Genomic DNA, 13,644 nt, shown 5'->3' on the forward strand with positions numbered 1-13,644 from the left:
TACAATTAGTTATTATTATGTTTCTCAGTGTATTTTATTTTACTACTTAGCAAACCTTTTTTAAATAAATAAATGTATTAAAAATTATAATACAATGCTCAGAGGCGATGATAACTTCGTGAAATTGATTATTAACACAAAAGGCAAAACATCACGTAGCCGTTAACCGACCAGATGGAACGATCAAAAAAAAGCTGATCGTCCCCAAAACTGTAATTAGAGAGACGCTGAACAGAAATCAGTGGAAACAGATTGTCTTCTCCAGATGTTTCCTTGCTGACCACGTCGCACAGAAATGAGCTACCGAGAGAAAATTTAGTAAAACATATTGTATTGTATGATTTAAAACCTCCTTATCTGTAATATATCTGTAACGTTACAGATATATAGATACAGATAGCAAAATATCAAAAAAAGTAACCAAATTGTTAAAATATATTTTAGGCCCAACGACAGAGGCCCTTTAGCTTGCTTGTCTATGGATTTTGAAGTCCAAAAAAGGTACATGCATAATGCATAAGAGATTTCTAAATGTCCCAAATAACGTTTTTAGTGATGTGAATGTTTAAATTGACAAGTAGATTTAGTAAAAAGATTTCTCTTATTTAACATAGATTCGCTCGTGTAACACAGGTCGCCATTTTGTGTTACCTCTATAATGGTCTATCATTTATAGGTTACATCACTTTTCAATTCAAGTGTCAGTTATCAAGATAGATTATGTAAATTAAAAGACTTTGAATAAAAATGTTTGTTTCAGATATTTCTTAATATTTTCTATGTTAAACTTGTGATATTTACTTGTGTGATTAAACTTCACCTTCTAGGTAACCATTTTAATCGATTTTTATATACATATTGACCGAAATCTTTGTCGAAATTAACAGGGTTCAAATTACTCATGTCAATCTTTGAAGCCATTAAAAACCTACAACATTCGCCCATGTTTCGGGTTTTATCTAACTATGACACTAATATGAAGATATTGATATTTTCCACTTCACCAAAGATGTGAGGGAGTACTTGAAGAGGCGGGAAGACTTTGACAGTAACAATCTAGTTTTTTTTTAAATATTAACTATTAATTGTTGTTTTTTATGTTCAATTTGATTTTGAGTTTTCATTAATTTGTTAAATATATTTTTGTCTATTAATGTACTTTTGTTTTCTGTTACATATATATTGGTTATCCATCTGTTTTGGCTTTGTATGTTGTCGAAGTGTTTTTCATTTATAACATATATATTAACTGTAAGATTACTAACATGTGTAAGATCTATATTCGCCTGAACTAATGCCGTAAATGTCAAATCACGATGTGTCTTACGCGCAAACTGTGATTCCAATGGTTCAAAGTACAGTTTAAACTAGATAAGCTGGTCTGCAATTCAGCCTTGTATTGATCATTAATGCAAGCGGATACGAATTGCGATGGTAACAAACACGCGAATGCCCAGTTGCAATACAACCTTGCCCCAAAAGTTGTGACCTACATTTCAAAACGCGAGCTGTCAGTGAAATTTTGCTTGAGAGCGGTTTTTATAGAGCAACCATGGTAACGAAGACTCTCATATTTAAGAGGTAGAGTTACAGGTTGTAAGGGGTGGTGTACTGGACCGATTTCGAAAGTTCTCTTACCAAAAGAGAGATAAATTATTTGTGGTAGGTAGGATTTTAGTCTTCAAGAGCTGGCATATCTCAATTTTTTATATAAAACTCAAGTCAAACTCTAAAACAACTGCACGGAATTTATTGCAGTTTTCACGTATATTTTGCCTGTGCGAAGTCTGAGCGCTGGTTTTTTTTATAAATTGTCGTAAAAGACATGTCGGAGCAATGGCGCTTCTGTCATTATATGTCACAGAGTATGTAAACTTACAAGTTTATTAGATTTGCCAATATTTAATTAACAAATTAACGAATATTTGCTAGTCTATAATAATAATGGCAATGACAGCTACATAACTAATGTCTGGCCGCTTTTACAGTAACCTTTTTAAGCTTGGATATTTTTTTTATAAATCTATTCAAATGTTTAAACGAATCGCTAGACTCGAACACTTTAAAGCATGGAACATTTTGCGCGATCGGAAAAAATTGTAACAAAATAGACTATGCGAAAACAGGTTACCTAGATCCAGCCTGCAGGACGAAGTATGACCTATTTGGCTCAGATACAGGCCACGACTCGCGACCCTATCGGTTTGGCCTAGTTTAAGTGCATTTATGGATAATACAATTATCTGGCACGGTTTTTTTATTTCCCTTCCAGCCAGGCTTTTTTTTTCTGGATACAATATTTTGTAAAATATATGCACAACTCGAAAATATTATTATTAAAAATAAATACTAGTCGAAAAACCAAAAAAATAATGAAATTTGAAAATCGAACTTAAATTTCTGTTCTCTGTGACAATCTTCAAGACTATACTTATTTTCACATAATGTAAAACTTGAAGCATATTTAAATTTCGAATTCACCAAATTAGAACGGAATGCCTCGTATTCCTATTTTAAATTATAAAATTGCTACAATCAATCATAGTATGAATGAATGGAAGAATTGTAGTCAACATTATACTCGTACGCAAATTTGAGCTGAACGTGACGTCAATTTCGTAATTTCAGAATGTTCGTCACTTTACGTAGGCGATCGCGTAGGCATCGATGACGTCACAGGCTTTAAAAAAGCTTCAATGTTAACAGTATATCTAGGCGATTTCAACACGTCACCCAAGAATGCATTTAAATGTTGAGCGTTTGCCTTGGATTAGGCTTGCCTCTCTATTCTTCGTATTGAAAGTGTTTGAGCCATCAGATCACGCAGGCGTCGTGACCTAGCCTGACCCAAAAACGGGGCCCACCGCGCCCCAACACTAGTTGATAACGGGCACGAGGAACTTGTTCAACGCAACGTAACATTAAACACAGCTATTACCTATAACAGTTACACGAGCCGGTAGCTTTCTTCGCCGACTTGATTAATATTCTAAGAATGCGGTTTTCTTTTAAATCAATATATTATTCTGCTATATGCAATGTTTTGTTTCGTTTGAGCTTTTTGTTTTTAAAATGACCATATGACCTATATTTTTTAATGTATAATAGAGGCCGCTTGTGCGATTTTTCTAAATTTAAACATTCGTATTTCGAATATTTAAATGATTATTAATACTTTTGAAAACGTTCAGTAATCGCAGATTGTTTTTGCGTTCCCGCGAAATTTCGAGATTTGAATTTGGAATCTTTTAAAGATTATAAATACATAAAATATTTTTGAAAGCATTCGCTAGCCACAGACTGCTTGTGCAATCCCTCGAATTGTCAAAATTAGAATCAGTTACTAATACTAAATACATCAATAGTAGTCATCATTTAAATACTAAAGACATATTTAATAACGGAACTAGTCTAATGAAGTCAACAAACTCTACGGATTTAATTTTTTTACCACGTTTAATCACGTGAATAGAATAGCAATTCCGAACTAGTATTTCAAATTTGGAATGCCGCAATAAATATGTTATGTCATACGAAACTTGTCTTGGATTATGGCTGAATATTCAAGGTATGCAATTGTCATTTAAAAGGAAAACGCAAGTGGAGGTTTTTGATGCGAGCCGTGCGTTCAATATCAGCGAATTCTAGGTTAGTGGGTCAGCGTGTCGGAGGCCCGCGCAGTCAGCGGGTTGCTAATAATAACTTGATCGTGTGTATGAGATTCTGTGTGTCAGAATTGACCTTAGCCTTCGGCATTTTAACACACAACTTAACGGTTCTTACAGTTACGCCAAATCTAAAACAGGTTTACTTCACGTCTGACGTTAAACGCGGAAATGTGAAATTAAAAAAAAAATGATTTGCCAAGAGTTAGATAAGTGAATCATGAAACTATTCCAAGGCAAACGCAATGAGGTCATCCACAAAGGGCCGGCCTTGCCTTCGCCAGCGGTGGGAGGACAATTCTATCGTTGACGAAAATACTGTAGTTATATTTTATAATAAAAAATCTGTATTAATGTATTAATCTATTTATAATCTTCACCTTACACAGCTGGTTTTAGAGCTGTCAGTGTCAAACTTACAACAGCACCATACATTTTGACAGTTCTTAAAGTTTCTTCATATATTGTCTATTTCGTGTCTTTAGTTTGCGGAATTCTTTACTTAATGAATATTTACTGATTAACACTTAATAAGATATTTGAAACGTCTGAGATCATACGCTTACTTTTGTAAGTAGGTCAAAGTGTTCATTAAGAATTTTACGTTTTAAACGAAGTAACAATAACACTGTTAATATACAATCTTGTAAATTCGGGGAAACATATTGTTATATTAGCAATGTGAACGAATCTGTACATAGACTAAGACGACACAGATTAAATGTAACTGTCAAATTTAGTTTACGTATTGCTATTATTTATGGATTATGTGTAATATACATTATTGTATCATTAACGTGCTTCTGATGTAATATTTTTTTTATATTCTATAAGTACATAGTAGTGCTATGTTCTTTTGTAATGGTCTATGCAAGCGATTGTGTAATAAATATTTATTGTAACACTGTGGTGTAATTCAGTTTAGTCTGTATTAAGCATTTTTGTATCCATATAATGACACCATTTTTTATATGTTTTGCTGTACATATTTTGTCCCAAAAAACATTGACTAAGAAGGTATTTAAAACAAATCCATATCTTAACAGAATTGTCCGGTTATTTATATTCTTTATAGGCGCGTAGGTGATCACCCTGAAACATGGCGTCTATTTGTGACTTCTATATGTCAAAAACATATTATGACATAGAAGAAGAGTCCTCGCTGTCTGTGAGGCGTCGAGACGCAGTTTGTTTTTGTAAATTTTCATTATTAAACTTAAAGCATACAAGACCATTATAATATAAAATTAGAGGCCATTTCCTATGCCTATACTTAACTTTCACTTTCACAGCAAACATTATTTTGAAGGTGCGTCTTTTTTCTTGGGAAAATACCTTAAACTGTGCATACCCACTAAATCCCCGCACGTCAAGCAATCGCTAACAGCATAGCCATGGGTACGTCTTGACCTAACTTCGCGTTTCGTAATCGACTGGCACTTAGTGATACAGTGTCTAAATAAATCAAGTAAGATAAGATAGCTTTGTTGGTTTGTGAGAAAACAACGTTAAGATTCCGATAGTCAACAATATCGGCCGCAAGCCGGATTTAGCTGAGTTTTTACCGCACAAAAATTACATTAAAAAAATGTATTATCCCTGAGTGTGTTGGCCGTTTAAAGGTGGCTGTGTTCAGAGGCAAACGAAGCTCGAACTGTGACTCCTATGTCAAAATCTGACATGAATCGTAGCCAAGTCTTGACTCTGAATCTGGACTTTGGATTTACTTAGTAACATCGGCTTAATTCACTGTCAAATTCTACGAGTACTCGACAGAGCCTTCTAAGCTAAACAATTTTCTTAAGTCATCTAATTGCGGTGAAAGCAACGCTCACTTTCGCATAGGATTCAGAATACAGCTTTGTTAACGCATAAACAGGAATTCAAAACAAATATTTTAGTGAAATTGACAAAGCACGCGATGTTACCACGCAACGCTTGCCGTGAGCGCAAGTGTCTTGGTTATAATATGGAAAATTGGAGCGAGTCAAGTGGAAACACTATCATTATTTTACAGTATACTACAACATTTATGTGAGGGGGGGAGAATATAAAAAAAGAGAAAACGGACGTAATATGACGGATCACGTCGCGTCACTGTTGACCAATCAAAATCGAACGGAGCGTACCATCGTTTCGTTTTCATTTACGGATCTCTTTTCAGCAAAGCGTAAACCCAATTTGATAGAAAGAGACGAGACTATCGTATATTGGGTATATCTATTCGTGTGCGTAGTCTATTTCTATTACAAATTAATTTTTGTGTTTATATTAAGAAAGTGTATCTATATTATGATTGCTTAACATTTTTATTGTCAATTGCTTTATTATACGCAATTGTACAAATAAATCATGTAATAAATCTTGATACATCCCAATGCGTTCAAATGTGTGCTTCATTTGAACGCATCTGTACATAGACAACGATACCACAGATTATGACACACATTAAATACAAGAGTAAATCTAATATAGATGTGTCAATAACAAAATCGCGTTTTATTAGGTAAATGTGTAGTCACTATTAAATAACATTCACTTTGGCGTTCCTCATAAATTTTAAATCGATATTTCATAATGTAAATTATATTCACAATGCAGACTCAATACATGTCATACAAGATAATGAACCTGTTCTGTTTGCTCTAATTAGATATTGTTGAAATACGGGCGTTTACTAAGCCATAAACTATAGAACAAGGGGCAAACGGGCAGGATCATCTGATGATAAGTAATAAACGGATGGACGCTTTCAATACTCAGGGGTTTGCCAGCACGTTGGCGGCCATTTTTGAATAGGTACCATCATTTCTTGAAGGACCTTAAGTTATATGACGTGTATTTTGTATTATCAATTGGAATGTCTCATGATCTAAGCCAAAGGAAATCGCGCAAACTATGACTTCCGTATGTCAAAATCCGGGAGTTGACATACAGTACTCATAAAACAAACAGAGAATGTGTACTCTATGTTTGTTTAATCTTTGTTATTAACCGTAAAGGAATTTGTACTGTGGTGTGACTCTATAGGCACCAATATTTTTAATATTAAAGTAATAAAACACATGGTCAACTCTGAATGACATTTAGATTTGTATGGACTGATAGAGATATTGTACTATCAGAATACTACATTATTCAGTAGTTATTTCTTTAGCCAGGCGAAGCCGGGAGACAGCTAGTCTTATAATAAGTTTCGGAGGTGCGAAGTTTCGTCCCTCTGAGAATATAAATCTATTGTTAGCGAGATGTTGAACGTGTCGTAATTCGTTGTGTAAAAGTGAGTGAATCTAAAACGGTACACGGTCATCGGCGCAGGTGTGCGAGGCACTTTCACATTGTGGGATTGGCCACAGCGAATCGCAATGGCTTAACACTCGACAGAATATGAAAGGTGAGCCGGTTTCATAGGGAAATCACTGCCGATTACATAACTGTTAATTTAGTGCAATTGTAGGACCTACCTCAAACAAATCATAAATTCGTAATTTGTTTTTTTTATTATGAGGATTTATTTTTTAAATTTTAGAACCGGATTCTAAATTCGTTTTTTTTGTAATAAAGCTGCCAGTGTTATAAAATTACCACAAACACATTCTTAATTTGTTTTTTTTAATCTAATCTGCCAGTGTTATAGAATACCACAGGAAATATATTTTAATTCAACAAACGCATTCTAAATTTGTTTTTTTCAACATGATCTGCCATTGTTATAATGCCATATTTTTTAATTTTACCGTCTCATAATGTTCACTCTGTATATTTCCACTGAAAAGTTATTAGATTCTAAATATCTTATGTATAGGATTCAATCTATTATAGTCAATATCAGTCGTTTGTAGAAAGACAAATAGTTGTATATTACGTAAGCATACTGTAAACCGACTTCTCAAGGTAACAGTAAAGTAATTAGTTAAGGAAATTAAGCCGAATTCGGATTGGGTGACGTCGATTGTTGTGTGCCACCGAGTAACGGTCCGGATGGCCGCGCGCACGTGAAAATAATTCTTGACGCAATTTTGTAACGCATACCGTTACACTGTTCCGGGCTTGTCACTGACCTTATTTCGCTCGTACGTTAAGAACGAGATATTAATTTCGAACTTTTTAAACCTATCATTTCCGCTGCTCTCGTCTGTAAGACAAAATTTAAAACTCGAACATTTTTAAAGCTTATTTTTTTGCTGCCTTTGTTCGTTAAGAGAAAAAGATTCGAAAATCGAATTTTAAAGAGATAATTGCTCTAAATGATATTGCGGAAGTACGGAAAGGTCTCTTGCACCTTGATATGTCTTGCACATATAACTTGTATATGTATGAGTCATATATGCGCCTGATTTACAAAAGCAACACAAAATGGGGAATACCACATCATATTTATATATTTTTAGACACATGATCATGTAGGTCCTTGAACTGCGAATTTCGAGAAATAAAAATAGTGTATACTATAGTAAATTGTATAAACATATATAGTTCCCGAGTCTGGAAAAGCAGTCAATCCAGCCTACCTATTTTCATATATCATTATCAGACTTTGTAAGGTCTGCAATAAATGCGGAATGTAATGTAAATATTGTTAAAGGCCAACCACTTGTTTATTAAAGGCCTAAAATCAAAATTGAAAAATGAATATTTATATTCCTTGTTCATGACATTTATCTGTAATACACACATTGCCAAGATCGAAATTAGGAGCTCCAAATACACAACAATTAGGTCGCTCACCGTTACGATGTGCGCATACGCACTTATGGAATTTCAATTTCTCCAGCGTGACGTGACGTTTGTCGATGGAAGACATGCAATTATAACGCGTCATGTATACAGAAAGTAAATGGTCTTAATAATGGTATAATCAATAAGCTTTAGCGATTCATCCCTGAAGTCTAGGGTTCGATGCCGGCTGTGCAACAATCGGCTTTCTTTCTATGTGCGCATTTAAAATTCGCTCGACTGGCGAAGGAAAAAACATCGAGAGCAAACCGGCTTGCCTTAGACCGAAAACGTTGGTGGCGTGTATCAGCCACAGGATCACCTACTTGCCAATTAGATTGACAAATGATCATGAAACAGATACCCAGACTAAGCATATATACTTCTGGACCTAAGGGCCAGTCAGTGGTCACCATTTTTACATTGGTGACCCCGGAGTGGAGCACTCTACTTCAGTAAATGATTCAGCGTCCATGAACAGCAAGCGATGATTTCTGTGATATCTTCGCTCTATTTCGCGTCTATTTGTAATGATGGCTTCCCCCGTTCAACACTTATCTAACCCAATGCAATAGTACCGATTAGATACACCAGTTCACACGTGTAACGAAATAGCGATAAGTCTGCACGTATCGAAAACTAATTAAATATAACTTGTAAAACACATTATTCAACACGACAACAATACAATTCCAACTAAAAAAAGATTCCGACATCCGACTCACTCGCGCTAATGAAACAAAATCAACCGCAACCTAATAAGCAATTAAAATGTATTAAATTAGTAAAGTTGATCTAGTGGCTTCTGCATCTCACATCGCCTGAGGTCTGAACCAGTGGATTATAATAATTTAACACTCGTGGCACTGAAACCTTGCCTTAGGTGGAAAAGTTAGCGTGTGTTACATAAAGCCCACGTAATAAGACAAACAAATGACGAGACAGAAATCGAAGGATCAAAACTAAAAACGTTTATAATATATGACGAATATAGCCTCGCATTGTAGCTATTGAGTTCTTAGAGAAAGAAGAAAACGAGCGCAAACAAACAAAGATGGAGATGTATGATAGCCACGAAAGGAATAGATAAAATAAAGAATAATAATAATTAAGAAGATTAAGGTACCAGATGTCACAATGAAAATAAATAAACTTAAACAAAAAACTAATGCCCACCAAGGTATAATAAACGCAAAAGATGACGACAATTAAGAAGGAGGGAAGGCAGACAGTGGCACAGTGCAGATCGAAATAGCGGGATTTGGGGTAGGCCTTTGATAAAATAGGGCACACATATCTAGGAATTAATTACTTGATAGAGATATAATCAATGTTGAAATAGAAGGCTTTTATTATTATTATTAATCCCGCATAGTGAACAATAAATCTAACGGAAGCGTAATTGAAACGACGTTGTGGTTGCATCAATCAGCACTGGATTACCAGTTACTGCGCAACTGGCAAGTAAAAGTACGTGAAGCAAATATGTTCTATATACAAGGTGTTACTTTTGTATTAAATCTGGGCCTCAGATTTCTGTATCTTTCATGATCATTTGTCAAGTAGGTGATCGGCCTTTGGCTGACACACGCCGTCGACTTTTTGGGTCTAAGGCAAGCCGGTTTGCTCACGCAGTTTTCGTTCACCGTTCGGGCGAATGTTATATGCGCACTTAGAAAGTACATTGGTGCACAGATGGGAAACCTACGACCTCGGGGATCAGAGTCGCACGCTGAAGCCACTAGGCCAACACTGTACTTTGTAGTACACAATACTTGTGTACAGGCAGTTTGATTATACAATGTTTTAAGAAGCTATTAATAAATCTGTAGATCAAATTTTTACGTGCTGGATAGAAAACTAGATTGCAGACGTGCTATCTTCCTTTAAATTTCTTCTGTACAAACATTACTTGTCCACATCGTATCCCTAGCTTTCTTACTAACTACTAACTGACGTGAGACTTATCTTAAATTATCGTGATTTATGTGTCTTTTTGCTTTTTATTTTTAATGTATCGTCGTTTTAGTTTAGTTTGTTTTTTTTGTTCCTGTTTAGTTTTGTCTTAATAAATGTGTATAACATGTATTTTTGCACTTCTTGCATATCTTATGTAATTTAAAACATTTTTATTTTTTCTTTATTCACAGTGGTTGCCTGGAAGAGATCGCCCCAGTTGCCCTCCTTTTAATTGAATTATGTTCAATTTTTTTATATTGTAGTGTAACGAAGTGTAAATAAATAAAATAAAAATAAGTTAACGTCCATATAATTGGAGAATCGTACAAATTGATTGTATTGTTTGCGTTTAAGATATTTAAGCGTAAGGATGATTGTCCCAACCCGAATTTTCGTGTACCCTCTAGATACTCCAGGCATTTGTCGTTCCTTTCAGTAACATCTCAGGTAACCAGACTGAGCATAATAAACGAGCTAGGTCTGGATATCAAAAGTTGGTATCACACTTTGAAATCAAATTTCTTTTAGTTTTTTTATATGTCCTAGTAATCTTATAAAATATACCTATGGGGAGATTAAGTACAGCATGAGGCCTAAGCCTTGTTGTTAATCTAAGTGTCTATTAATAGCGATAGGGAACCATTGTTATCAACTGCATCCTTTGTCTGAAAGTTTCACTTTCGATCAACATCTGAAAACCTTATTTCCTCAGTAAACAAAGTTCGTTGTTATGTATGAAAATTAGGTCCTGCACGTGGATGCATGTATCCACGTGCAAGAGAGGTCATTATCCCCCCCCCCCCTGCAGAAACCTTTGTCTACAAGTGTCATGACGGAGTCATGAATTAATTTAATACCGCGGTGCCGTTGATGTCTTTTCTTCGAGGGAAACGGCCAGTAAAGCCTTATTTGCTTGGTGCATTTCTAGTAATAAACTCTCTCCTACATACAACTCTTACCTCAGCTGAAGGTGAATGCACCTGGACGCGCAGTTCGTCAGAGTCGTGGTCGTGTTCCAGCACGTCAGCGCGCACCTCGCGCCCATTGTACGTGAGGAAAACGCGCTGACCGGCCTTCAAACGCACTCCGGTCAGGCCCCGGAAACCGGGCCCGATCAGCTCAGCGTCTCTATATTCCCTGGTCAGCTTTCCGCCGTCAAACCGCACAGTGTATCGAGTATTAGGAGTCAAGTTAATACAGTTATTATTCTCCGGAAAAGGTGCCGGCGTTTTCACTGCCTGAATCATCCCCGAATTGTACAGTCCATCATCACCTAGAGCCGCAACACGCGTTCCGATTATAGAGCGCTTCGCAAGACGCTTGCCGGTCGACATTGTTACAAAAGTTAAAAACAACACAGGCACAACGTCTCTCGGATCGTCCTCACACACAACACTTTAAGTATTTCAAATCGCTCGGCGCACGCGTTTCGCTGGATATCCGTCACAGAATTTGGGTAAGTTATGAGAACTTCGACGCGATATAGAACGTACACGCTTCGGCACCACAATACGCCGAGATTGTTCGCAGCTCTCGCGCGGACTCATAATACGACAGGATCCGTGCGGATCGGGACAAAGGAAAATCCTTTCGCGGTTGTAAACTTTCTGGAGCTCGCCACAGACAACCACGATAGTCACGGTTCAAACGAGAACTGGCATGTCGGCGAGGCCGGCCGGCCGGCGAGCGGGAGCGGCGACCGCCCGTCTCGCTTCTTTGTTTTGATACTCAGCTGTTTGTGTGACGGTGACGGCGCTTCGGGGCGTGCGCGGGTGGGAGGGAGTGAGTAAACTCGCGCTCGGGGATTGTCGGCTTCGGCCCGGCGTTTGTTCGGGCCTCCTCGCTATTTTCGGCGGAAAGCCGCCCACGAACGATCGCGCCGGTTTCGTTCGCACGTGTAGTGGAGGAGCGTTAACGGGATTGCACAACGCACCTCGCCGCGCCGACAAGGGCTCGCTTCGCCTGCCGGCTACATGACACAGTTTCTATTCGGATTTTGGGTCAATTCAAATGTCAAGCAGATGCACCCACTTATGCAACGCTATTAAAGCGACCTCATTACATCTACGCACATTGTAAATTGAATGATTGGACTGTTAGAACTACAAGAGACATTATAACTCCTTTACCTCTGTTAACGTACAAATAGAAATTCAATAGACAGTTACTCTAGTCAGTAGGGCTACCACATATTAATAAATATAACAACACTTTATTTGAGTTTAAAATAAATGAGAATAATGTCGTTAAATTCGCAATCAAAACAGGAAAAATACGTAAATTAACATGCATTTACCTTTGTGAATTATTTAATATAGAATATATTTATTCATATTATCTTTCTACAGAAGAGACACGATACGAAGAGACAACAGCATACGATATTTTAATAATAATATCAAACACGAAACGTAAAAGGAAAACTACAGTGAAAAAGACGATAAAAAATACCGTGTCCAGCTTTGTACACAATACTAAATTTGGCGCCATAATTTATCTCCACATTTCTGATATCTTGAGATAATAAAACTAAACATAATATGTATGTATACTTAGATCTTTTAATCTACACAAAATTATTTAATACAGTTGTCAAACTTGTATGGAACAAAATGGTTGTTTAGATATTATTTATTAACAAGTGTAACGTAAAATGAATGTCTATACTTAATTGACACATTAATTAGATAATAATTGTATATCATTGGCACAGTGTAATAATTAAATTAAAGGAATTGTATTGCAACACTGTGGTAGAGCTTTATTGTGAAATAATCTTCAAAGACATATCATAAAGTGAAATAAAACCTTTTTTGAGAATAAAAGCGCGAATTTACATTATTATTTATATATTTTTTTACATTTATTAAATAATAAAATAGATTATTGTATAATTTTTAATGAATATTAATAATAGATCGTTTATTTGCAAAGAAATACCACTACCTCAGATTGATTAATTTAAAAAAAACGCACAATCAAATTTATAAAAATAAGCATGCAAATGTCATAATAATTATCATAATGTCATAATTATAAGAACAGTTAAGTTATTTATAATTGTTGTCAAAACTTATGCTCTAAATACTGTCCCAGGCTATAAATGCACCTTGTTTTTAAAAATGTAATCACTATTTAATTAATTAAATCATAATTAATGGTAATTTGGGTGGTAATGTAGTCTGTGGTATCCTTGTCTATGGCACATATCCGTTCAAATGTTTGTCATTAGGGAAATAATAAAAAACAAAGCGAGAGACTCACATCAAATCAAGTTAATAAATTATTGTGATAACAGCGCCAT

At 35.8% G+C, this 13,644-nt stretch overlaps 1 protein-coding gene across 1 annotated transcript in view; it reads right to left on the reverse strand.

Annotated features, from left to right (window-relative positions):
• LOC123717647 (zinc finger protein 395) overlaps positions 1–12,148 on the reverse strand; it is a 56,545-nt gene extending 44,397 nt beyond the window's left edge. Inside the window, exon 1 of the mRNA XM_045673731.1 lies at positions 11,300–12,148. Within this exon, the coding sequence (XP_045529687.1) occupies positions 11,300–11,674 (375 nt within the window). The 5' untranslated portion in view covers positions 11,675–12,148. The remainder of the gene's footprint in view (positions 1–11,299) is intronic.
• Between the last annotated feature and the right edge of the window lie 1,496 nt (positions 12,149–13,644).

The sequence above is a fragment of the Pieris brassicae genome, chromosome 13, assembly GCF_905147105.1.
Source record: "Pieris brassicae chromosome 13, ilPieBrab1.1, whole genome shotgun sequence".
Classification (NCBI taxonomy): domain Eukaryota; kingdom Metazoa; phylum Arthropoda; class Insecta; order Lepidoptera; family Pieridae; genus Pieris; species Pieris brassicae.